We start from the raw sequence: 27682 nt of genomic DNA on the forward strand, positions 1-27682 counted from the left end.
TGAGGCTGAGCAATCATCGGTGCATGACAGTCAGGCTCAGCTGAGTCGGGTACGCGCTCTTGTCAGAGCGGTTTAAAATAAGTGCAAAGGCGGGAGGTTTAGTTTTCCTAATCGTGTGAGGGCGAACCTTACCTGTCTGAATTCATTTATTTACAAAGCGCAGAATAAGAGGATTTAGGACCAAGGCGCATGGTTTGTGAAGCGAGTGAATATTTTTTCCGTGCCTTTTAAATTGGTAAGGATCGCTTCCGGGGGTAACATCTGTACAATCGGGTTGTGTTTCTGTGATAATAAGTGATCTGATCTAATTGGTCTGGGTATAGCTTGCTGGCCTTTTTTTTTTTTTGTTTTAACATTTGTTTTATTACTGTAGTAAAGTTATCTTCGATAGAAAACTATTTTTAGACTTTTCCTCAAAAAGCATTTTATACAAAAAGATATATATATACACACACACACTGATTACTTGCAACATTGTGATACCAGTGAGAGCACTGAGAATAAATTACGCCAAAATACTAAATTGGGCATATGCTCCTAATAAAATACGCTAAAATAAGAGATTACCAGTATGTGTATATGTATGCGTGTGTATATATATTTCCACACTGATTGAGTCTCTTTCTTTCTCTTTCTCTCTCTCTCTTTCTCTCTCTCTTTCTTGTAAATTAATTAAAAAAAAAACAAAAAACAACCAACAGATTTTCAACTGCCCCAGATAGGAAAGAGTATAGCCTGCAGATTCCAGAACACTGGCCTTGCAACATTCTACACAGTGATTGTGTGATTAGTACAAGGAAGCTTGTTTATATCTGCCTTTAACCTTTTAATGCCGTTCTATTCAGTCATAATTACACTGGGCTTTAGAGCCCTTATGACGGAATAGTACGTCATAGCCAACGGCTGTCCTAAAGCCTTCTGTGCTTCCAGGATTTGATCGTGGTTTGGAGGGCGTTCCTAGGGTTGTAGGGACGCCCCCCAGACGCAATCCAATAATTGAAATCTCGCAATCGTGTGCACGATCGCGTGGTTTCAATTTGCGAAATCGGAACAGTTGTTCTGATGTAGACACTTTAACCCAGTCATGAAAGAGTTAACTGACCACAAGACATACAATGTATACAAACCAAAAGGGCTAACAAGTCTTTTCATTTTGCTTGAAGTGTAAAGGAGATACAATAAATTATTTTCAAAATTTTTTTTTTTTTGGACTGAAACAGTGTAATGTTTGTCAACAAAAAAATGGGCATTCTAACACAAAAATGAAATAAAGTATATGAATCCTTTCAAATGAGGGGCTATGACACAGTGGTTAAAGGGACATGAAACCTACATTTTTCTTTAATGATTTAGATAGAGTATACAATTTTTAAACAACTTTCTAATTTACTTCTATTATGTATTTTGTTTTATTCTCTTGGCATCATTTGTTGAAGGAGCAGCAATGCACTATTGGTTTCTAACTGAACACATGGGTGAGCCAATGAAAATCTGTATTTATATGCAGCAAACAATCAGCAGCTAGAACCAACTTCTTTTCTGCTCACGAGCTTGCCTAGATAATCCTTTCAGCAAAGGATAACAAGAGAACAATCAAATTAAATAATAGAAGTCAATTAGAAAGTTGTTTAAAATTGTATTCTCTATCTGAATCATGACATAATTTTTTTGTGTTTCATGTCCCTTTAAGATATTGGCTTTGCACTTTGTTTACGTAAATGCTGATTTGCTGTTACATTTTTTATTTTAACCCTTTCGTGCCGGGGTTAACGTGTCTACATCGGAACTGTTCCGATGTAAACAAATTGAAAGTATGCGATCGTGCATGAGATTTCAATGATGGAATCGCGTCAGGGAGCGTCCCTATGATGCTAGAAACGCCCTCCAGACCGCGATCCCATCAGGGAAGCACCAGTGGCTTCAGGAAAGCCAAGCGGTGAGGACGTTGTATTCTGTCCTTCGGCGCTGAAGCCCAGCAAAATTCCAACGGAATACAACGTCCTAACGGCGTTAAAAGGTTAAATGCATGTCTGTGCTCAGCATAATGCACATTGGTGGACACTTATCTGACTGTTAAAAAAAGTAAATGTGTTCAGTGTTGCAATATTAATTGAAAGGGACAGTAATGTCAAAATTAAACTTAAAGGGACCTGAAACCCTAAATTTTTCTCTCATGATTTAGGTAGAACATACAATTTTAAACAACTTTCCAGTTTACTTCTATTATCAATTTTGATTCATTCTCTTGGTATCATTTGTTGAAGGATCAGCAATGCACTACTGGTTTCTAACTGAAAACATGGGTGAGCCAATGACAATCAGTGTATTTATATATATATATGCAACCACCAATCAGCAGCTAGAACCTAGGTTCTTTGCTGTTCCTGAGCTTTCCCAGATAAACCTTTAAGCAAAAGGATAACAAGAGAAGGAAGCAAATAAAATAATAGAAATAAATTGGAAAGTTGTTTAAAATTTTATGTTCTACCTAAATCATGAAAGAAAATTTTTGGGTTTCATGTCCCTTTAAAGGGATATTGTACACTAGATTTTTCTTTGCATGCATGTTTTGTAGATGATCCATTTATATAGCCTATCTGGCAGTGTTTTTGTAATGTATAGCTTTTGCTTATTTTTTAATAGCATTGTGCTGATTTTCAGACTTTTAACAAAGCCCCAAAATATCAGATGTAGACTAAAGTCTACAGATTCCTGCTTGCTCTACAGAATCGGTATCTATGCATATTCTTCTTTATAGTAGTGTGTATTACATGCAGTTATATGAAAATTAGTGTATACTGTCCTTTTTTTAAAGGGCCATAAACTCAATATTTAAAGGGATATTCCAGCCAAAATTGGAATCCACATGGATGCATTTCAGTTTTGAATAGAAACATTTTTGTATTATACATGTATTAGCAAAAATGCTTCTAATAAAAGCTATAGCTGGCTCTTCTACCTCCAGCGATTCAAGGTTGCATAGGTTCAAGAGTAGCCCATCTATTACTTGGGAGGTCTATAAAACTATATCTTATTCTAGTCTACCTCCATTGATATTAGATATTTTATGTAGGTACAAGAGTGGCCTTTCTATAGCATAGGAGGTTTCTATAAATATATAAAAGGAGGTTTCAGTGGTATTTCTTGTTTATATGTCATTATATGAATATGTTGGTATTGTTGTACCTATATTGTTGCTAGGCGAATATATTCTCACCAAATAACGTTTATATATTAGCTTAGCCTAACTTCATTGTTCTTAATCCCCACATATAGACTCGAGTGTAGTTTATTGTTCTAATGGGAGGCTCATACATTTTTGTAAAAGGAAATATTAGACAGGTTTATATTGATTCTTCATACAGATTTGTTTATTTTATCGTTATGGTACAACAATTGTTCTTTTATCTGTTTGCATTGAATTGTGGCAAATTATATTAGTAATGTAACGTTTGCTAAAAACCTCAATAAAACAAAAATTGTAAAAATAAAAAAGCTATAACTGCTTCAAATGTGTATTTAAGTATGCACCGAGCACCAGCATTATAAACACAGCACTTACTCAGAAAGTCTAAGGTGCTTGTACCATCTGGTAATGGCTCAATCTGTTAATTGCTGACATTAAAGAAGCCACACTTGTGCTCTGAGCAGCTGCAGTATATAAAATGCTGGTGTACTGAGAATATCTAGCTATGCTTCACATGCACGTGCAGAAAAAAATGTTAAAACTATAACAGTCATATAACTTTTACTAGAAGTAGTTTTGCCGATACATGTATATTGCAAATATGTTTTTATTCAAAGATGTAATCCATTTATGTACATTTCAGTTTTGACTAAAATGTCCCTTTAAACAACACTTAAAATATTTCACTATTAATGAATGTAAATTGCAATGTTTCACTTTTATTTATTTTGCTGTAAAATATATCTGAAACTTGTTAATTTGGGCAAATACTATTAGCTAATTTATCTGTGAGCTAATGTTTACCCACTCCTCTCACCCGCAGAGTTGCTTGTTTTTTTTTTTTGTTTTGTTTTTAAAAAAAATGGATTAACAGTTTTGCATCAACAAAGGGAAACCATTCTTTGCAGGCATGCTCTATATCTTAGGTGTGAATATTATTGTGTGTTTATATAAATATATATTCATTTATACTTAGCTATTAGATGGAGATTGCTTTAAACACCTGTTAAATTATTACAATGTTAGCAAAATTAATTAGTGCTAAACCATCTTAACGTGACACTGAACCCAAATTTTTTCTTTCGTGATTCAGATAGAACATGCAACTTTAAGCAACTTTCTAATTAACTCCTATTATCAATTGTTCTTTATTCTCTTGCTATCTTTATTTGAAAACAAATAGACATCTAAGCTTCTTTGTTGGTTCAGAACTCTGGACAGCATTTTTTTTATTGGTGGATTAATTTGTCCACCAATCAGCAAGAACAACCCAGGTTGTTCACCAAAAATGGGCCGGCATCTTACATTCTTCCATTTCAAATAAAGATACCAAGAGTATGAAGAAAATTTGATAATAGGAATAAATTAGAAAGTTGCTTAAAATGTCATGCTCTATCTGAATCATAAATGAAAAAAATTAGGTTCAGTGTCCCTTTAAGGACCATTAAACTCAACATTTCATTTCAACAATGCACAGGGTGGATTAAACAAAAAAAATGCTTTTTGAGGAAAAATCTATCTATAGATGTTTTACAGTTTTGTGATAAATTCCACTACTCCATTCACTATGTCATACTCTCCCAGATGTTTTTGTAAGATTATTTTGGGCAATTTTTCTATCTATGGTTTTGTAGTTCTTATAACTGAATTTCTGTCTGCAGAAATATTGTGTTCCTTCACAGCAAAAATGTATAACATAAGCATACAGAGTTGAGAAATAGACCTTAAATGGACATAAACCATACAAGTTTTAGATTTCAAATTTACTTCTGTTATCAAATTTGCTTTATTTTCTTGGTATCCTTTGTTGAATGAGAGCAAGGCTCTACTGCAGCCTAGCTGAGCACATTGGGTGAGACTATGGCAAGTAGCTAGCTCACAGTAGTGCATTGCTTCTGAGCCTACCTTTTTGTTTGCTTTTCAACAATGGATACCAAGAGAAGGAAGCAAATTAGATGCAATTTGTAACAATTTTCCAATTCTTGTATGTTCTTTCTGAATCATTACATTTTAATTTGGACTTGACTGTCCCTTTAATGCTGTTGTTCCCCTTCAAATATACACATAATCACCCCATGCTAAGTTTCAAGAAGCTCAATTATTAAAGTGGAATAGATCTGCACAAGGACCTAAGTGTGAGAAGGTGTAGGGGGGCAAGCATTAAAAATTAAATATGTTATTGTTTTTATTTAAAACTATATTGTTATCATGACTGGGAATCAATCTTTGCAATAGCTTTGCATAGTAGGTTGTTTAGATGTCAAAATTATAAGTGTGTGTGTGTATATACACTCACCGGCCACTTTATTAGGTACATCCAATAAACATAGTATCCACAGCACTTGCTTCAAAGTCCTTCTTCATTTGGGGATCATTTCAGGGTACAAAAAACAGCAACGTTTCAGGTTGTACACCATTAGTCATGCAATGTAACACTGTTCACAAACTCACAATTTATAGCAACCTAGGTTACTTAATTATCATACACCTGACTGTGGTTAATTAATTGTAATCCATGTTAAAATAGCAGGTAAAAACTCACCTGCCCCATCTAGTGGTAAGTCCTAAGTTTCTAGGTTTTCTACCTGTACACTAGAAATATTTAAAAAAGCATTTAAAAACATTTTGTACACCTGAGCCTTGCTAAATTCCTTACATAAATACAGATACATCATAATCTTTGTTCATTCCCAATGGTTTCATAGAATTTAATGTAGATATCCAAAAGAGTTCCTTTCTCTTTAACATTAATTCCATATTGCCGCCTCACCTAGGCATTTTGATTTAATCAATGACCTGCCATCTTAACTGACTTATAGAGTGCACTGCTTCCAGGAAATGGGATGAAACAGGTGCCTCCTTATAATTGCACCTTATGTTCGATTTATTTTCACCAAGGAAGAGCTCCGTAAAATATCATCAGTAGAATCATTTGATAAAACACTTAAGGACACTGATGAACTGATTATCACAATAAAAAAAGACATACAAGAACGTAAAAAGATGAAGTTTGCTTGGGATGAGCAAGATTACTTTCAGGTGCCTCCTTATTATTGCACCTTATGTTCGATTTATGTTCACAGATACGATCACGTACCCTCCTTGTGGTTTCCCCTAAGTAAATCCTGGAGCATGGGCATGTTATTAGATATATCACATAACATGAGTTGCAAGTAAAGAATTATTTTATGTTATACAATGTACCTGTTCTAGGATGTGCAAACTTATCTCCCTAAATTAGGGAATTTCAATTAGAACATCCCAGACATGGATAGCAACCCAGATTTATCTTAGTTATATAGCCTGTCTCAGATTTAGACTGGCTACCTATATCAGTTTTTATGAGAATGTCTTTAACATTTCAATTTCTTTTATATGCCATCATAGGGGGGTCTCTAAAACAGGGCACATCTTTATTACAATCTCTAAGTATGTGCCAATGCCTTTGTATTATTTTGCTCAATTTCTTGATATGGTTACCATTCTTAGAGACAAAAACCAAACGGTCATCCTCACTTTGGACTTTTGCCTTTGTAAGCAGCTCGGATCTAATTTTATCAACTTTAGTGATTTCTTGATTAATCAGTTCACTGGGGTATCCTCTCTCCAGAAACTTTTTACCCATGTCATGCAGTCTGTGATGTTCTTTTCTATATTCACAATCTGTGGTAAGGAGTTCAGTTGCTGTGTATGTAAACTACTATAATGTAGAAGATTGTTTGTTTGTTTTTTATATCAGTAGATTTAGTGTGGATGCCACATTCTAAACAATTCTTGGCAACGTTCTTGACAACCCTAGTGTCTAAAAATACCACTGAAACATCATGCCAGTTTAAAATACATTTGAGGCCATTCACTACCTGATTCAGATATGACACAAACTGCAATAGGGTAACTATGTTGCCCCCCCCCCATAGCCAAATATATCATCTATAAAACGCCACCATGTGGCTCCATGCTGTAAAAACAACCCATGTTCATATACAAACTTGTCTTCAAAGGTTCCCATGAATATGTTGGCGTAGGAGGGGGCAACATTAGATCCCATGGCTATACTGTCCCCTAATATTTCATACACTCCTGCATTTATGCCCCTCTCCCCAGTGCTACTATAGCTCCACCCTTATCTGCAGCCTTCAAAACTATTGGTTTTTCTTTTAGAGTTTTTAAGGCATTAAACTCCTCTCTTTTCAGGTCCTGTCTTACGTTAGGTACTCGCAGGAGTTTACTTTTAACATCCCAAACTCATTTAGTACTAAATCAATAAAAATATGGAATTATGTGGTTGCATATATTTACTTTTCTTTCTAAGTGCTAGATTTTTAGCCAAAAATGCATTACTCACTCGTTCTATATGCTGCACATTCATTTTATTTACATTGCAAAATGCCCCTTTAAAGTCCTGAAATACTGGTGTAAGTCCATTTCTTATTCAAATGTGTCAGACCTTGTGGTAGGGCAAAAAGAGAGTCCCTTGTTAAGCAAGCCTAATTCATCATTGCTCAGTTCTATCCCTGAGGGGTTGACAACCAAGTTTTCACTCAAATTACCTATTAGCGGTTCTGGTTGCGTGTCCTCATTCCGCCCGTGCGTGATGTGAACTTCTTCTTGGGGTGAAATACCCGGTCTGCTCCTCCGGTGTTTCCTCCCTCCTTGGTGTTGCTTCCTATGCCGGTGTCCTCAGAAAAAGACTCTCCTGAGGTGTTGGGACTCACATTCCCGGCTCTGTTCCGCCATCTTCTCCAGGGTCTGCGATCACTGGAAGTGACATCACGTGGTGCTCCAGTCTCAGAGTTCCGCCAGCGATAGACATTTCCTTGAAGGTAATCTTGCTCATCGCGAGCAAACTTCTTCTTTTTACGTTCTTGTATGTCTTTTTTTCATTGTCAGTTCATCAGTGTCCTTAAGTGTTTGTTTTATCAAATGATTCTACTGATGATATTTTACGGAGGTCTTCCTTGGTGAACATAAATCGAACATAAGGTGCAATAATAAGGAGGCACCTGTTTCATTCCATTTCCTGGAAGCAGGGCACTCTATTAGTCAGTTAAGATGGCAGGTCATTGATCAAATCAAAATGCCTAGGAGAGGGGGCAATAGGGAATTAATGTTAAAGAGCAGGGAACTCTTTTGGATATCTACATTAAATTCTATGAAACCATTGGGAATGAACAAAGATTATGATGTATCTGTATTTATGTAAGGAATTTAGACAGGTTCAGTGTACAGGATGTTTTTAAAGTGGATGTAAAGTCAATGGTATTCGACAATCTGAAAATGTTTATCAATAAAAATGAACTTAAGTTTAAGTCATCATTTATTTTAAAAAGTTAAATTATATCGATCTATATACTTATTTAATGTGAATCTTCTTGCTCGCTTCCTCCGCCCGCCATTTTGGACCGCGTTTATAACCTTGATTGACACTGTAGTCAACTAATAATCAGTCATACCCTGTGGCGTCCAGCCCCTTATCGCGTACGTCACTATTTATTTATGCGCATGCGTCTTTCTGTATGCGCATGCGTAAACAAACTGCTCTTTGATTTAGAAGCGCTGCGCGTCCACGATTAGGCAGTGGATTAGATTAGGCAGTGGATGTTAAACGCATGCGCAAAAGAACAATACATCTTGAACGAGCATTTCAAATACGTCATAGAGCGGGTGGGACCGCTCTATACGTTATGAGGAATAAATAGAGGAAGTAATGGATGGGAGGAGCTACAAGCGAAAACGGAGATAAGTTTTAAAATAAAATATATAGTGATATTTTGCAAATTTGGTAAAAAAAATAATGCGTGTTGACTAATACACTGACTATGAATAAATATGTTCTTTAAAACTGCAAAATTTACATTCACTTTAAATGCTTTTTTTTAATATTTCTAGTATACAGGTAGAAAAAAAACCTAGAAACTTAGGACTTACCACTAGATGGGACAGGGAAGTTTTTACCTGCTATTTTAACCTGGATTACAATTAATTAAACACAGTCAGGTGTATGATAATTAAGTAACCTAGGTTGCTATAAATTGTGAGTTTGTGAACAGTGTTACATTGCATGACTAAGGGTGTACAACCCGAAACGTTGCTGTTTTTTGTACCCTGAAATTATCCCCAGATAAATAAGGATTTTGAAGCATGTGCTGTGGACACTATGTTTATTGGATGTACCTAGAGCTAGCAGTGAGCTCTTGTCTGCGATTGCATTTTGCACTATACTGGTGATACTGCTGGTATCTATTTATTGGATTCACTTTATTAGTTACACCTGTTCAATTGCTTGGTAGCACAAATTGCTAATCAGCCAATCACATGGCAGCAACTCAATGCATTTAGACGTGAAGACGACTTGCTGAAGTTCAAACAGAGCATCAGAAGGTTGAAGAAAGGGGATTTAAGTGACTTTGAACGTTGCATGGTTGTTGGTGCCAGAGGGACTGGTCTGAGTATTTCAAAAACTGCTGATCTACTGGGATTTTCACGCACAACCATCTCTAGGGTTTACAGAGAATGGTCCGAAAAAGAGAAAATATCCAGTGAGCGGCAGTTGTGTGGACGACAATGCCTTGTTAATATCAGAGGAGAATGGGCAGACTGGTTCGAGATGATAGAAAGGCAACAGTAACTCAAATAACCACTCGTTACAACCAAGATTTGCAGAATACCATCTCTGAACCCACAACACGTCGAACCTTGAAGCAGATGGGTTACAGCAGCAGAAGACCACACCGGGTTCCACTCCTGTCAGCTAAGAACAGGAAACTCGGGCTACAATTCACACAGTTTCACCAAAATTGGACAATAGAAGATTGGAAAAACGTTGCCTGGTCTGATGAGTCTCGATTTCAGCTGAGACATTCAGATGGTAGGGTCAGAATTTGGCGTAAACAACATGAAAGCATTGATCCATCCTGCCTTGTTTCAACGGTTCAGGCTGGTGGTGGTGGTGTAATGGTGTGGGGGATATTTTCTTGGCACACTTTGAGCCCCTTAGTACCAATTGATCATCGTTTAAACGCCCCGGCTTACATAAGTATTGTTGCTGACCATATCCATCCCTTTATGACTACAGTGTACCCATCTTCTGATGGCTACTTCCAGCAGAATAATGCACCATGTCACAAAGCTCAAATAATCTCAAACTGATTTCTTTAACAAGACATTGAGCTTACTTTACTCAAATGGCCTCCACAGTCACCAGATCTCAATCCAATAGAGCACCTTTTGGATGTGGTGGAACGGGAGATTCGCATCATGGATGTGCAGCTGACAAATCTGCAGCAACTGCGTGATGCTATCATGTCAATATGGACCACAATGTCTGAGGAATGTTTCCAGCACCTTGTTGAATCTATGCGGCAGTTCTGAAGGAAAAAGGGGGTCCAACCCGGTACTAGCAAGGTGTACATAATAAAGTAACCGATGAGTGTGTTTGCGTATAAGTTTGTTAATGGTTAGCAAGGGTTCTTTTGTTTTGGGGACAGGGAAATCGGTAAAAAGAAAAATCATTAAAATAATATGCTTATTTGACAAAATAAAGCTGCATCATTATTTGCAAAAATATTCTCAGGTATTGCAGTTCATTATACCTGCTGCCATATAATGCTAAAGTCTACTTTTCAACAAAAGATATCAAAAGAACAAAGCAAATTTGATAATATAAATACATTGGAAAGTTGTTTGTTTAACCCCTTGAGTGCTAATGACGGCTCTGAGCCGTCACAGAGTTTCCCACTCTGGTGCTAATGACGGCTCAGAGCCGTCACTAGCACTCTCCCACCTTGAGGGAGATCTGGCGGCTCCCACCCGCTCCTACCCCGGCGATCGGGCCTGCATAGTGATAGGCATCGTCGGGGCTTCACAATATGTGCGGTGACGTCATGCGCAATGACGTGATGACGTCACCGTGCAACTTTATTTAACATTAACAAGACCCACTGTTCGAAAGGTAAGTCTTGGGGATCTGAAATAAATAAAAAAAAGTAAAAAAAAATGTATTTTTAAAAATATAAAATAAAAAAAACCTTTAAAAAAACCTTAGCACCAAAGTGGGAAAGTGCTTAGCACTTAAAGGGTTAAAATTGAATGCAGGATCTGACTCATAAAAGTTTAATTTTGGTTTTAACTTTTAAAGGGACAATTTAGTGAGCCAATTGTGTGATTGCTGCTGTTGATTGGCGGACCAGCAGTGCTCTGATGCTCTGAAGCAGTTTTTTTGTCTTAAACATGTTGGCATTGCAGGCTCGCAGTCGCTAGTGCTAAAATTGCATGCTTTAATGAATTTGTGCATGTCATTTTTTGCTTTAAATAAACAATAATTATACATCTGCACATGCCGTTTTTAGTCTGCTTAAAAAAAATGTTTTTTGTTTTCTTTTCTCTATGAATTAGAGTTAAATGAATGTAATTGTAATCCTTTTGATTATTTGTGTTTTTATTGATGTTTGTCTGTGAAAAGAAGAAATCATGACAACAGGAGATGTTAAAGGAGTGCTTCGTAAATTAGAACAAAAACTAAGGCTTATCAGTTACCCCAGAGATGTGGACTATTCAGGGTAAGTTTTATTTTTGCGTTAATTGAAGAGTTAAATTGTTAAACAGTAGCTTCATCTTTAAATAAGCATTAGCTATAATATTTAACCCCTGAAGGACCGGGCAGTTCAGACTGAGACTTCCCCAAAAGACCAGAGCATTTTTAGCACTTTTGCCATCACTACATTTAAACAGAAATAGAGCCTTGTTTTTTTGTTGTTTTTACCTGTCAAAAACTATATATTTTTTAGAAGACAACTCAAAGTATTGATCTAGTCCCATTTTGGTATATTTCATGCCACCATTTCACCACCAAATGCGATCAAATAAAAAAAAATTGTTCACTTTTTCACAAACTTTGGGTTTCTCACTGAAATTATTTACATACTACTTGTGCAGTAATGGCACAAATGGTTGTAAAAGCTTCTCTGGCATCCCCTTTGTTCAGAAATAGCAGACATATATGGCTTTGCCATTGCTTTTTATTAATTAGAAGACCGCTAATTGAAGCTGCGCACCACACTTTTATTATTCCCAGCAGTGAAGGTATTAATTAGGTAGCTTGTAAGGTTAATTTTAGCTTTAGTGTAGAGGTTAGCCTCCCACCTGATACTTTCCACCCCCTGATCCCTCTCAAACAGCTCTCTTCCCTCCCCCGACCCCCACTGGTCACCTAAATCTTAAGTACTGGTAGACAGTCTGCCAGTATGCAGTTTTACACTTTTTTTTTTTAATTTTTTTTTTTATTATTTTCCTTAGTGTAGGATTACCCCCTTGCCTTCCCACCTCCCTGACCCCCCCAAAAAGCTCTCTAACTGTCCCCCTTCTAATTCCCGCTATCTTAGATAACTGGGTACTGGCAGACAGCTGCCAATACCTATCAGTTTTTTATTTTTTTAATAATAAGCAACTTTTTTTTTTTCTGTAGTGTAGCCTCCTTCCCACTCACTGCCGCTCTAAACTTTTTTTTTATGTAGAGTAGCGGTCCCACCCGCTCCCACCCCCATCCAGCGATAAAATGCCCACCGCCTCCCTCCTAACCCTCCCACACCACCAATGATAGGCACCACCGCTGCCCGGTACTTCTGCAAGTCTATTTCTGCACTGCTCCATTCGTGGGGCATGCAGAAATAGCTCGATCTAGCTACTTTTAGCGAGATCCCGGCAGAGAGAGGCCCAGGACAGCAGCTTTGTATAGCGTACGATGCTGGTCCTTTAGGGCTTAACGACCAGCGTCGTACAGGATACATAGTGTATTGCATATAGAATTATTTGCTTTAAGAGCAGTTTACTGCCTTGAATGTCAGTATTTTGCATAACCCTAATAATATTTCCCTTACATGGGAATAGTCTTTCTTGTCTTTGGCTCTGAACCACTTTCTTTAAAGGGACAGAAAAGTCATAATTAGATATTCATGATTTAGACAGAGCATATAACTTTCCAATTTACTTCTATTATTTAATTTGCTTCCATCTCTTTTTATCCTTTGCTGAAAGCTTTATCTAGGAAAGCTCTGGAGCAGCAAAAATCCTAGGTTATAGCTGCTGATTGGTGGATGCATATATATACTGATTATCATTGGCTCACCCATGTGTTCAGTTAGAAACCAGTAGTGCATTGCTGCTACTTCAACAAATTATACAAAGAGAATTAAGCACATTTTGATAAGTTGTTTAAAATTGTATGTTCTACCTAAATCATGAAAGAGCAATTTTGAGTGCTGGATTTTTTATTTAAAGCCACATAGTACTTTTCTCTAGATTGGACTGACTCAACACCCAAAATAAAACCTTATGTATTTATATACTGATTCAAAAACATTTCTTTGTTAGAGGTCTGTAATCCTCCCATAGCAATATGGCATATTGCGCCACTCTTCCACTACTTTACTTAGCGTGATGGTAAACTTTCCCCTTTATTAAATATGATCCGGAATGTTGGTGATATTTTAGATGGAGTTTCACTCATCAGTTTTAATAAAGATGTCCTATAACTTACTTTTTAACCCCTTAAGAACCGAGCATTTCAGACAAAAACTTCCCCAAAAGACCAGAGCATTTTTAGCATTTTTGCTATCGCTACATTTAAACAGAAATAGATCCTTTTTCTCCAACATTGGTGTGTCCGGTCCACGGCGTCATCCTTACTTGTGGGATATTCTCTTCCCCAACAGGAAATGGCAAAGAGTCCCAGCAAAGCTGGTCACATGATCCCTCCTAGGTGCCGCCCACCCCAGTCATTCTCTTTGCCGTTGCACAGGCAACATCTCCACGGAGATGGTTAAGAGTTTTTTGGTGTTTAAATGTAGTTTTTATTCTTCTATCAAGTGTTTGTTATTTTAAAATAGTGCTGGTATGTACTATTTACTCTGAAACAGAAAAGGATGAAGATTTCTGTTTGTAAGAGGAAGATGATTTTAGCAGACAGTAACTAAAATCGATTGCTGTTTCCACACAGGACTGTTGAGATGAAGTAACTTCAGTTGGGGGAAACAGTTAGCAGACTTTTCTGCTTAAGGTATGACTAGACATATTTCTAACAAGACTGTGTAATGCTGGAAGGCTGTCATTTCCCCTCATGGGGACCGGTAAGCCATTTTCTTAGTCAAAAACAAACAGAATAAAGGGCTTATTATGGGCTAAAAAACTGGTAGACATTTTTATGGGCTAAATCGATTGCTTTATTTGTGCATATTATTCAAATTTAGGATCGTATTCCCCTCAGGGCTTGGTTGGGTCTTAGCAAAGACTGTATCTGGGACTGTATAGGGGTTAAATTGAAAAACGGCTCCGGTTCCGTTATTTTAAGGGTTAAAGCTCTGAAATTTGGTGTGCAATACTTTTAAGGCTTTAAGACACTGTGGTGAATTTGGTAATATTTGAACAATTCCTTCATACTTTTTCACATATTCAGTAATAAAGTGTTTTCTGTTTGAAATTTAAAGTGACAGTAACGGTTTTATTTTAAAACGTTTTTTGTGCATTGTTGACAAGTTTAAGCCTGTTTAACATGTCTGTACCTTTTAGATAAGCTATGTTCTATATGTATGAAAGCCAATGTGTCTCCCCATTTAAATTTATGTGATAATTGTGCCATAGCGTCCAAACAAAGTAAGGACAGTACTGCCATAAATAATGATATTGCCCAAGATGATTCCTCAAATGAGGGGAGTAAACATGATACTACATCATCTCCTACTGTGTCTACACCAGTTTTGCCCATGCAGGAGGCCCCTAGTACATCTATTGCGCCAATACTTATTACCATGCAACAATTAACGGCTGTAATGGATAACTCCATAGTAAATCTTTTATCCAAAATGCCTACTTATCAGAGAAAGCGCGATTGCTCTGTTTTAAACACTGAAGAGCAAGAGGACGCTGATGATAATTGTTCTGTCATACCCTCACACAAATCTGAAGGGGCCATGAGGGAGGTTTTGTCTGAGGGAGAAATTTCAGATTCAGGAAAAATTTCTCATCAAGCTGAACCTGATGTTGTGACATTTAAATTTAAATTAGAACATCTCCGCGCACTGCTTAAGGAGGTATTATCTACTCTGGATGATTGTGACAATTTGGTCATTCCAGAGAAATTATGCAAGATGGACAGGTTCCTAGAGCTTCCGGTGCCCCCGAAGCTTTTCCTATACCCAAGCGGGTGGCGGACATAGTAAATAAAGAGTGGGTAAAGCCCGGCATACCTTTTGTTCCTCCCCCTATATTTAAGAAATTATTTCCTATGGTCGACCCCAGAAAGGTCTTAAGGCAGACAGTCCCCAAGGTCGAGGGGGCAGTTTCTACTCTAAACAAACGCACTACTATTCCTATCGAAGATAGTTGTGCTTTTAAAGATCCTATGGATAAAAAATTGGAAGGTTTGCTTAAAAAGATTTTTGTACAGCAAGGCTACCTTCTACAACCAATTTCATGCATTGTTCCTGTCACTACGGCAGCGTGGTTCTGGTTCGAGGAACTAGAAAAGTCGCTCAGTAGAGAAACTCCATATGAGGAGGTTATGGACAGAGTTCACGCACTTAAATTGGCTAACTCTTTTATTTTAGATGCCGCTTTGCAATTAGCAAAATTAGCGGCGAAAAATTCAGGGTTTGCTATTGTGGCGCGCAGAGCGCTTTGGCTAAAGTCTTGGTCAGCGGATGTGTCATCCAAAACAAAATTACTTAACATTCCTTTCAAAGGTAAAACTTTATTTGGACCTGATTTGAAAGAGATTTCAGACATCACTGGGGGAAAGGGCCACGCCCTTCCACAGGATAGGTCTTTTAAGGCTAAAAATAAGCCGAATTTTCGTCCCTTTCGCAGAAATGGACCAGCCTCTAATTCTGCATCCTCTAAGCAAGAGGGTAATGCCTCACAACCCAAACCAGCTTGGAAACCGATGCAAGGCTGGAACAAGGGTAAGCAGGCCAAGAAGCCTGCCACTGCTAACAAGACAGCATGAAGGAGTAGCCCCCGATCCGGGACCGGATCTGGTGGGGGGCAGACTCTCTCTCTTTGCTCAGGCTTGGGCAAGAGATGTTCAGGATCCTTGGGCGCTAGAAATAGTTTCTCAAGGTTATCTCCTGGAATTCAAGGAACTACCCCCAAGGGGAAGGTTCCACAAGTCTCACTTATCCTCAAACCAAATAAAGAGACAGACATTCTTACATTGTGTAGAAGACCTGTTAAAGAGGGGAGTGATACACCCAGTTCCAATAAAGGAACAAGGAATGGGATTTTATTCCAATCTGTTCGTAGTTCCCAAAAAAGAGGGAACGTTCCGACCAATTTTGGATTTGAAGATCCTAAACCAATTTCTCAGGGTACCATCGTTCAAAATGGAAACTATTCGAACGATCCTACCCACCATCCAGGAAAGTCAATTTATGACTACCGTGGATCTAAAGGATGCGTACCTACATATCCCTATCCACAAGGAACATCATCAGTTCCTAAGGTTCGCTTTTCTGGACAAACATTACCAGTTTGTGGCTCTTCCATTCGGATTAGCCACTGCTCCAAGGATTTTCACAAAGGTGCTAGGGTCCCTTCTAGCGGTTCTAAGACCAAGGGGCATTGCAGTAGTACCTTACTTGGACGACATTCTAATACAAGCGTCGTCCCTGTCAAAGGCAAAGGCTCATACGGACATCGTTCTAGCCTTTCTCACATCTCACGGATGGAAGGTGACCAAAGAAAAAAGTTCTCTGTCCCCGTCAACAAGAGTTCCCTTCTTGGGAACAATAATAGATTCCTTAGAAATGAGGATTTTTCTGACAGAGGTCAGAAAATCAAAACTTCTAAGCTCTTGTCAAGTGCTTCATTCTGTTCCTCGTCCTTCCATAGCGCAGTGCATGGAAGTAATAGGATTGATGGTTGCAACAATGGACATAGTTCCTTTTGCACGAATTCATCTAAGACCATTACAACTGTGCATGCTCAAACAGTGGAATGGGGATTATACAGACTTGTCTCCAATGATTCAAGTAGATCAAAAGACCAGAGATTCACTCCGTTGGTGGCTGACCCTGGACCATCTGTCCCAGGGAATGAGCTTCCGCAGGCCAGAGTGGGTCATTGTCACGACCGACGCCAGTCTAGTGGGCTGGGGTGCGGTCTGGGAATCCCTGAAAGCTCAGGGTCTTTGGTCTCGGGAAGAGTCTCTTCTCCCGATAAACATTCTGGAACTGAGAGCGATATTCAATGCTCTCAGAGCTTGGCCTCAACTAGCAAAGGCCAAATTCATAAGGTTCCAATCAGACAACATGACGACTGTTGCTTATATCAATCATCAAGGGGGAACAAAGAGTTCCCTGGCGATGAAAGAAGTGACCAAAATTATTCAATGGCGGAGGATCACTCCTGCCACTTGTCTGCGATCCACATCCCAGGAGTGGAAAATTGGGAAGCGGATTTTCTGAGTCGTCAGACATTTCATCCGGGGGAGTGGGAACTCCATCCGGAAATCTTTGCCCAAATAACTCAATTATGGGGCATTCCAGACATGGATCTGATGGCGTCTCGTCAGAACTTCAAGGTTCCTTGCTACGGGTCCAGATCCAGGGATCCCAAGGCGACTCTAGTAGATGCACTAGTAGCACCTTGGACTTTCAACCTAGCTTACGTATTCCCACCGTTTCCTCTCATCCCCAGGCTGGTAGCCAGGATCAATCAGGAGAGGGCCTCGGTGATCTTGATAGCTCCTGCGTGGCCACGCAGGACTTGGTATGCAGACCTGGTGAATATGTCATCGGCTCCACCATGGAAGCTACCTTTGAGACAGGACCTTCTTGTTCAAGGTCCATTCGAACACCCAAATCTGGTCTCCCTCCAACTGACGGCTTGGAGATTGAACGCTTGATTCTATCAAAGCGTGGGTTTTCAGATTCGGTGATAGATACTCTGGTTCAGGCCAGAAAACCTGTAACTAGAAAAATTTACCATAAAATATGGAAAAAATATATCTGTTGGTGTGAATCCAAAGGATTCCCATGGAATAAGATAAAAATTCCTAAGATTCTCTCCTTTCTTCAAGAAGGTTTGGAGAAAGGATTATCTGCAAGTTCTTTGAAGGGACAGATTTCTGCTTTATCTGTCTTACTACACAAAAAACTGGCAGCTGTGCCAGATGTTCAAGCATTTGTTCAGGCTCTGGTTAGGATCAAGCCTGTTTACAGACCTTTGACTCCTCCCTGGAGTCTAAATCTAGTTCTTTCAGTTCTTCAAGGGGTTCCGTTAGTAACTTAATATCTATGGAATAGTAAAGGTTCAATCTTGGAAAGTTTTGTTTTTGGTTGCAATTTCTTCTGCTAGAAGAGTTTCAGAGTTATCTGCTCTGCAGTGTTCTCCTCCTTATCTAGTGTTCCATGCAGATAAGGTGGTTTTGCGTACTAAGCCTGGTTTTCTTCCTAAAGTTGTTTCTAACAAAAATATTAACCAGGAGATAGTTGTACCTTCTTTGTGTCCGAATCCAGTTTCAAAGAAGGAACATTTGTTACACAATTTGGACGTTGTCCGTGCTCTAAAGTTCTATTTAGAGGCTACTAAAGATTTCAGACAAACATCTTCCTTGTTTGTTGTTTATTCTGGTAAAAGGAGAGGTCAAAAAGCGACTTCTACCTCTCTTTCCTTTTGGCTTAAAAGCATTATCCGTTTGGCTTATGAGACTGCCGGACGGCAGCCTCCTGAAAGAATCACAGCTCACTCCACTAGGGCTGTGGCTTCCACATGGGCCTTCAAGAACGAGGCTTCTGTTGACCAGATATGTAAGGCAGCGACTTGGTCTTCACTGCACACTTTTGCCAAATTTGACAAATTTGATACTTTTGCTTCTTCGGAGGCTATTTTTGGGAGAAAGGTTTTGCAAGCCGTGGTGCCTTCCGTTTAGGTGACCTGATTTGCTCCCCCCCCTTCATCCGTGTCCTAAAGCTTTGGTATTGGTTCCCACAAGTAATGATGACGCCGTGGACCGGACACACCAATGTTGGAGAAAACAGAATTTATGCTTACCTGATAAATTACTTTCTCCAACGGTGTGTCCGGTCCACGGCCCGCCCTGGTTTTTTAATCAGGTCTGATGAATTATTTTCTCTAACTACAGTCACCACGGTATCATATGGTTTCTCCTATATATATTTCCTCCTGTCCGTCGGTCGAATGACTGGGGTGGGCGGAGCCTAGGAGGGATCATGTGACCAGCTTTGCTGGGACTCTTTGCCATTTCCTGTTGGGGAAGAGAATATCCCACAAGTAAGGATGATGCCGTGGACCGGACACACCGTTGGAGAAAGTAATTTATCAGGTAAGCATAAATTCTGTTTTTATATTTACCTATCAAAACTGTATGTGTGTGTGTGTGTGTGTGTGTGTATGTATGTGTGTGTGTGTATATATATATCTATCTATCTATCTATCTATCTATATGGTACTGAAAGAAATTCTGCGCCAAAAATTGTGCCCCCCTAGAAAAAAAATTGTGTTAATGTATCTTTGAACTAATTATGAGTCCATATACAATGAATAGGACAATATAAAATCAATAAAAAATAAATACTAAATAATGATAATATTGAATAATAGTTAATCTTATTTGTGAAAGAAACATAAAAATAGTGATAGTCCCAAAAAGTAGAATCAATAGATGATTCCCATAGTTGAAATTATGGAGTTCACGAAAAGTAGATATCCAAAAGGAGCTTGTATACTGCACTTACTAGACACTCCCCCAATCATATGAGGTAAGTATGAGGCATGGTCTTAGCCGATTTCCAACGAGTGATGTGAAGACTGCATGGTCCAATGGTGTTGGAGATTTCACCCTCACTGTCTTTGAAAAGCTGTTCGTCAAATTCTAGTATGTATCTTGTCACCGGTTGGTGGGTGATGTGGATACACAGGTAATCCCCTCAGCAGATAGCAATGGATCATTTATAGAAGAGAAAAGTGACAAAATATAGCGTAATCCTGTTTTTTATTTGTAAAAACATATATATGTAGGTAGCCAAATACACACTTACATTAAAAACCTCAATGGTGATGAGGTAACTATGAAACAAAAAACAATGAAAAAGCCAGTGAGGAACTTTTGTTAATCTAAGATCCAGTTCCTCCTCTGTGCGTGAAGTATTAGTTTAACAGACTGTTGCACCGGCCGGTTGCAACCTGCTTACGAATGTGTTCTTGGGGCTGAGAGTCAAGTCCGACAATGAAATAGGTGCTCAATATGTGAGCCCTTATTACCTGACGCATTTCAAAGGATTTGCTTAGTGAGTTCCTTCTTCATCAGAGGTATTCATTTTTTATTTTTTTTTAGTAGACAACCCAAAGTATTGATCTAGGCCCATTTTGGTATATTTCATGCCACCATTTCACCTCCAAATGCTATCAATCGTTCACTTTTTCACAAACTTTAGGTTTCTCACTGAAATTATTTACAAACAGCTTGTGCAATCATGGCACAAATGGTTGTAAATGCTTCTCTGGGATATTTGAATTGCATTACTATATTAAAAAGTAACTTATAGTGCAACTTCATTACAACTGATGAATGAAACTAAATCTAAAATATCACCAACATTCCGGATCTGATTTTAAAAAGGGGAGAGTTTACCATCACTTTAAACAACAGAGCTCCTTCCCTAGCTAGAGGTAGATGTAAAGTGACATAAAAAAGCACCTTGCCATTATAAGACTAATAAACTCTTGATATAAATTGATATGCCAGCCAAGCATAAAACTTGTCCGTATACATGAAGCCCTTGTTTGCTTCAAATGTTTTTCAGTATCCAACCGCCAACCACCCACCCACCACCACACTTGCCTTTTTTTGGAGGAGCAAATCAGAACTTACTGCAGTTGACATACTGATCACTGTTGGTAGAATGTGCATTGTTTTGCATTACCCTTTTAAAGCCTCTTATTTTATCTCTTCTGCTAAAGCTAATTTAATGACCTATATCAATGAGCTTCTATAGGGATAATATAAAGTAGAATGTGGAGTTTGGAGATTATGTACTTTATATTCTCACAGGAACTAGAAAACCAACAATTTCTTTCCTAAGGCATGGAGAGTCCACAACGTCATTCCAATTACTAGTGGGATATTCACTCCTGGCCTGCAGGAGGAGGCAAAGAGCACCCCAGCAGAGCTGTTAAGTGTCACTGCCCTTACCCATAACCCCCAGTCATTCTCTTTGCCTTTGTCAATGGAGGACGTGCAAAGTTGGTGTCTGAAGATATGTAATCCTTTTTATGTGTATTTTCCCTGCAAGCTAAGATTGGGGTCTAGCTGTGTCCACTTCAATCTCTTTAGTAAGAGTAGTGGTGGCTTTTAGCATTTAGAATGCGGCGAGGTTGTCTTTGCTTTGCTTCTAACATTGTTGCTACCTCTGTTATAGAAAGTCAGAGTTGATTACTCTGTTCTCTCTTGCTCTACAGGTCTCTGATAGGAGTAAGTGTCCTTTCACACCTTGTAAGCTGTCTTCCTGCCCGACAGCTGGATATGCAGGCAATTGCTTTTGTCTTCTAGGTATTAAAGACTTGCACTTTCAGGAGTTTTTATTTTTGCATTATTTCAACTATGGGATTTATTGACAATCCTTTGTTAAAGGGACACTGAACCCAAATTTTTTCTTTTGTGATTCAGATAGAGCATGCAATTTTAAGCAACTTTCTATTTTACTCCTATTATCAAATTTTCTTCATTCTCTTGGTATCTTTATTTGAAATGCAAGAATGTAAGTTTAGATGCCGGCCCATTTTTGGTGAACAACCTGGGTTGTCCTTGCTGATTGGTGGATAAATTCATCCACCAATAAAAAAGTGCTGTCCAAAGTTCTGATCATAAAAAAAGCTTAGATGCCTTCTTTTTCAAATAAAGATAGCAAGAGAATGAAGAAAAATTGATAATAGGAGTAAATTAGAAAATTGCTTAAAATTGCATGCTCTGTCTGAATCGTGAAAGAAAAAATTTGAGTTCAGTGTACCTTTAAGGATTTATTGGGGCAGTTTGCAGGCACTATAGTATGTGAGGGAGACTAAGGGGTTAACTATTCCCTTATTTATTATGAGATGGTACCTCTGGCTGAAGGGTTTCTTTATTTCAATTATCTAAGACACGGATGGGAAATGCTGAGGACAAAGTGTTTTAAGGTGTTTTCAACAATTTTTATTTTGTTTTGGGATCGTAACCGTTGGCTCTGAAAGTCTGCTAAGAGATCATTAACTCGTGCTTTTAGTTTGTTGCACAGTTTCTTGTGCTGCTGCTCACGTGACCTCCCGCTCTTCCGATTGTATGCTGAGCGGTGCGGTGTCATTCTCTGTGAGTCCTCTTCTGTGGCGGCTGTGGGGATATCATCTTGTCAGTATATAGCAGGGTTATAATACAATTTGTTTATTATTATTCTTTAAAATAAACCCCAATTAAAATGTATATACGAAACAATTGAAATTAATAATTATTCCTAAATTCTTTAGATTAGTTAAAATTTATATACACATTGCAATATATTTATGTAGAGACCAGATTATGAATCAAATTATACACACTTATGCTGTTATAATATTCTTTACAAAGATCATAAAAGATATACCCTTAAAATTAACTTTACTCATAAAGAATCACATTAAAATACCACAATCAAATACCAGAATCCTCTGTTATTAACCGATAACTCTAGTTCAATGCCCAATATGGATTACCAACTTACTATGCTTAATAACTACCAGGGATTCAATCACAATAACCAGTTTATGTACAGTTCTGAAAGAGTTCACTATTATGACTGACTTATAAATCTGGAGTCCAAAGCCCTGTCTAGCACTGAATATCATTGGTTCTAATTTACACAGGGCTAAGGATATAACTTAATATACAAAATATGCTCTTTAAATTACTAGCTGCAATTTAACTATAGCCTTAGAATACCTTTGTTTAAAATATTAAAAATATAGAACCGTCATACGTCACCACATAAACCAATTGAGTGTCTCCGCTTTCTCCGATAAGTCCAATTTCACCTCATAAATTAAAAGGGGTATTTTTGCAAGATGTATAAGGAAGTAAATCCCAGGTTTGCTTTATAGAGACTGGATTCCAAGGCAACCGTTTGTCAGTCCAAATTCAGCAGCAAAAGACCCCTTATATTCCTTTGCATGAGATTATATCACGTGATATAACCCCACCCCTTTTTATTATAATCATTGGTGAATATGGAATGCGCTCTTACTGAAACTTGGCTGTTAGGCCCTTCGGATGCTTGTCCCTGATTGGTTATTTGGGAGGTGCCTCCCTGATTGGCTCATTTGGATTTGCATATGTTTTAAACAGTCAACTCGTTTTGCTGTCATACCAGTTTTAATCCACGAGGGGGCAGCTGATAACCAGAAATGCAGTATCACTATCAACACAATTCTTAAATGTATCTTTTAATTTTATATTCAATATACTCATTATTTCCTGATATTAAGAAACCTGTCTGGTCACATATCTGTCCCATCTAATATGACTTATCATGTATCTATAGAGACTAAACATGAGCATACTTTAATCCTATAATATTTTAGGAAATATATATATATCCTATACATTTAGATACCAAGTCTATGCATAACCTTCAATCTATACAATTATATTTATCTGATGTTTACTTCCATACAATTCTACTTATAATATTTTAAGAGATGTATTTAAAGTTATCTTTCCCAGTTATATAACTATTTAGTGGATAACCATATGATATGACTTGGGTCACACCATGCAGGTAATCCTGTATCAGCTTCTATTAGCCCCATCTGGAGCCCAATCTGTCCCTTAGATGTCTGGAAGATAGAAAAACAAAAATATGTTATATATTTTAAAATGGGATTATTACAATTTTATTTGAGTATTTTAAATAGATTTGAAAATTATAGACAAATTATTTATGACTTTTTAAATATACATTCTGCTATTTAAAATCTAAGAACTATGTAGATAATTTATCAAAAGTACAAAGGTTTAAGATATTTTGAAATCTTGATTCTTACCCTTTCAAATTCCCATATGTCTGTAGGTAACTTGAGTTCAGATTCTTTGTGTACTATATTCTCAGAATTTCTGTTTGCATATCTGTATATCTCTTGCTGAGTGTCTAGAAACATATGCTATTATTTACAGCACCAATTATATATGTACTTATTAGATGCCTGAAAAATATAAGAATATGTTATCCATTTTGAAACAAGTTGTTTAAACATTTACATTGATTATATAGCTACTTATTAAGTTTAGCAAATACTTATCTAATATGTTATTGTCAGGTTATTGTCAGATTTTCATCTCAGATCCACAATTATATACATTTTTATACAATACTGAGGTATATTTCTTTTTAATGACACAATGAGTCCACGGATCATCTAATTACTATTGGGAATATCACTCCTGCCCAGCAGGAGGCAGCAAAGAGCACTACAGCAAAGCTGTTAAATATCACCTCCCTTCCCTCCCAACCCAGTCATTCTCTTTGCCTACGTTAAGAGCAAGGAGGTGGTAAATTTAGGTGTTAGAAAAGATTCTTCAATCAAGAGTTTATTATTTTTAAAGTAGTACAAGATTGTGCTGCTTTGTCCTAGGGTGTAGCCGTAGTCCCTATCAGTCTCTTCAGTAGAGCAGTGGTGGCTTTAGAGCGATGGGAACTGGTGGGACATAATTCTCACTGCGCCTCCCATACTAATGCTGCCCTAACTCTGAAAAACTGAGGGATCTTACTCAGTCCTTTCTTTTTTTATCACAGGTCCATTGGAGGGAGAGGACCTCTCAAACCTGGGAGCTGCCTTAGTGTCGGGCAGACTATGAGGTAAGTGCTGACTTATTATCTTGGGGTTTACAAGGACTCAGAAAAAGTTAGGCACTTGATTTCATACAAGGGACAACAAAGAGGCTCATGGGATATGGGACACTTTATTTATGGCACAAAGCTCCTACGTTGTCAGGAGGCATGTGTAGACAGTAATAGCGCAGGCACTGGGGCTGGATGTAGAAAGCATAGCCTTAGAGTGGTTCACATCTCCCGGCGTTCTTAACAATATGCACGACCGGGAGATGACAGGATTTGGCGACGGCCACGATGGGCGGTACTAGGGATCGCTCTGTGCACCCTTTTTTACTTCCTGACTTCTTGTCAGCATTTTCTACTGCGCATCTCTGGTAGAATTGGATGGGTGTCAACTAACGCTTGTAGCGACTGCAGAGTTCCAGTTCTGTTAGTGGGAACGGCTCCTGTTTAGCAGAGAGGGTCGATTTCTTCAGACAGGTAGGCACCTCAGCAAAGTACTGCTGAGGTGTAGAGGTGATCTGCAGGGTTGATTTGTATTGCTGTATTCTCGTACATTAAAAGGAAAAAAGTTACCGTTTTAAAATTTAAAGAGACAGTAAGGTTTTTTTTTTTTGTTCATTTCTAATTTTGCTTAAAAATTCTATATTTTTGTTAATAAGATCGACCAAGAGTCCTTGCTAGCTGTCACTTTGTTCTTTATGCTTTGATGCCAATGTGGAACCACCAATTCCTTTCTGTTCCTCCTGTATTGGGAGGACTTTAAACTTTTGGGATAGGCATTTTGCTGAACCATCATTTTCCAAAGAGAATGCTGTTCAGGAGTCTAATGACAATGCTCAATATATGCTGCAGCTTTCTCCTCAAGCGTCCCAAATTTTTCCGCCCTCACATGCAGTGCCCTGCGCTTCCTCTCTAGCTCCCGCTGGAGTTACTTTACAAGACATCGCTTCTCTCATGTCTTCTGCAGTTTCAGATGCGTTGTCTGCTTTTCCAATGTTGCTGGGAAAGCGTAAGAGGAAAATCAGACATTCAGTAAGTGAGGTTTCTGACGCAGCTGTTGCTATTGTGGATGTCCTCTCCCAAAAGCCTGAGGAGGATACTGTAGTAGCACCTGAAGGTGAAATTTCAGATTCTGACAGTGTAATCTCTCTTACTGATACTGAAGTGGTATCCTTCAGGTTTAAGCTAGAACACCTCCGTCTGTTACTTAAGGAGATTTTAGCTACATTGGACTCCACGATCGTTATTAATCCTAAGAAATCCAGTAAGCTTAACAAATATTTTGAGGTACCTTCCTCGATAGACGTTTTTCCGGTACCAGATCGAGCTTCTGAGATCATTACTAAGGAGTGGGAGAGACCGGGTATCCCTTTTTCTCCATCTCCTATATTTAAAAAGATGTTTCCCATAGCCGACACTGTCAAGGAGGCTTGACCAACAGTCCCCAAGGTGAAAGGAGTGGTTTCCACCCTGGCTAAGAGAACTACTATACCCATAGAGGATAGTTGTGCTTTTAAAGATCCTATGGACAAAAATTAGAGGGATTACTCAAAGATGTATGTACACCAGGATTTACAATGGCAACCAGCTGTGTGCATTGCCACCGTCACCAGTCACCGGCAGCATATTGGTTTGATGTGTTGTCTGATGCTATTAGGACAGACACTAACCTGGATGAGATCCAGGATAGGATAAAAGCTCTTAAGTTGGCTAATTCCTTTTATTACGGATGCTTCCCTTCAAGTTATCAAACTGGGAGCAAAGATTTCAGGTTTTCTGTTCTAGCTCACAGAGCCTTATGGTTAAAGTCTTGGTCTGCAGATGTATCCTCTAAGTCTAAGCTTTTAGTGATTCCTTAATCTCTGATATTACGGGAGGTAAGGGTCATCTTCTCCCGCAGGATAAGAGAAACAAAAGGGACATCAGAGTAATTTTCGTTCCTTTTGAAATTTCAAGGGAAATTCTTACTCTTCTGCTTCCAAGCAGGAACAGTCTAAACATTCGTGGAGACCCAATCAGTCTTGGAATAAGGGGAAACAATCCAATAAGCCTTCTATTGAATCAAGGACAGCATGAAGGGCATGCCCCCGATCCGGGACAGGATCTTATAGGGGGCAGACTTTCCTTTTTCACTTGGGCTTGAGATGTTCCGGATCCCTGGGCAGTAGATATAGTGTCCTAGGGATACAAACTAGAGTTTAAAAGTTTTCCTCCCAGAGGCAGGTTTCTGCTTTCAAGATTATCTGTAGACCAGACAAAAAGAGAGGCGTTCTTACACTGTGTAAGAGACCTCTCTGACCTGGGAGTAATAATTCCTGTTCCCATTGAGGAATCTATTCATGGTCCCCAAAAAAGAGGGAACCTTCAGACCAATTTAAGAGCTCAAGAGTCTAAACAAATTTCTCAGAGTACCGTCTTTCAAGATGGAAACTATTCGTTACATTCTCCCTTTGGTCCAAGAGGGTCAATTTATGACAACAGTGGATTTAAAGGACATGTACCTACATGTTCCTATTCACAAGGATCATTACAAGTTTCTGAGGTTTGCCTTTCTAGACAAACGTTTCCAATTCGTGGCTCTTCCCTTCGGTCTTGCCACAGCTCCCAGAATTTTCTCAAAGGTTCTAGGATCGCTGTTGGCAGT

General features: G+C 38.4%; 1 protein-coding gene across 3 annotated transcripts in view; it reads left to right on the forward strand.

Moving 5' to 3' along the window:
- CEP44 (centrosomal protein 44) overlaps window positions 1-27682 on the forward strand; it is a 245139-nt gene continuing 217457 nt past the window's right edge. For 2 of the 3 annotated variants that reach the window (XM_053703837.1, XM_053703839.1), the window contains exons 1-2: window positions 1-235; window positions 11649-11745. In XM_053703837.1, the coding sequence (XP_053559812.1) occupies window positions 11657-11745 (89 nt within the window). In that variant the 5' untranslated portion in view covers window positions 1-235; window positions 11649-11656. The remainder of the gene's footprint in view (window positions 236-11648; window positions 11746-27682) is intronic. The other variant, XM_053703838.1, reaches the window with a different exon arrangement.

The sequence above is a fragment of the Bombina bombina genome, chromosome 2, assembly GCF_027579735.1.
Source record: "Bombina bombina isolate aBomBom1 chromosome 2, aBomBom1.pri, whole genome shotgun sequence".
NCBI classification, from domain to species: domain Eukaryota; kingdom Metazoa; phylum Chordata; class Amphibia; order Anura; family Bombinatoridae; genus Bombina; species Bombina bombina.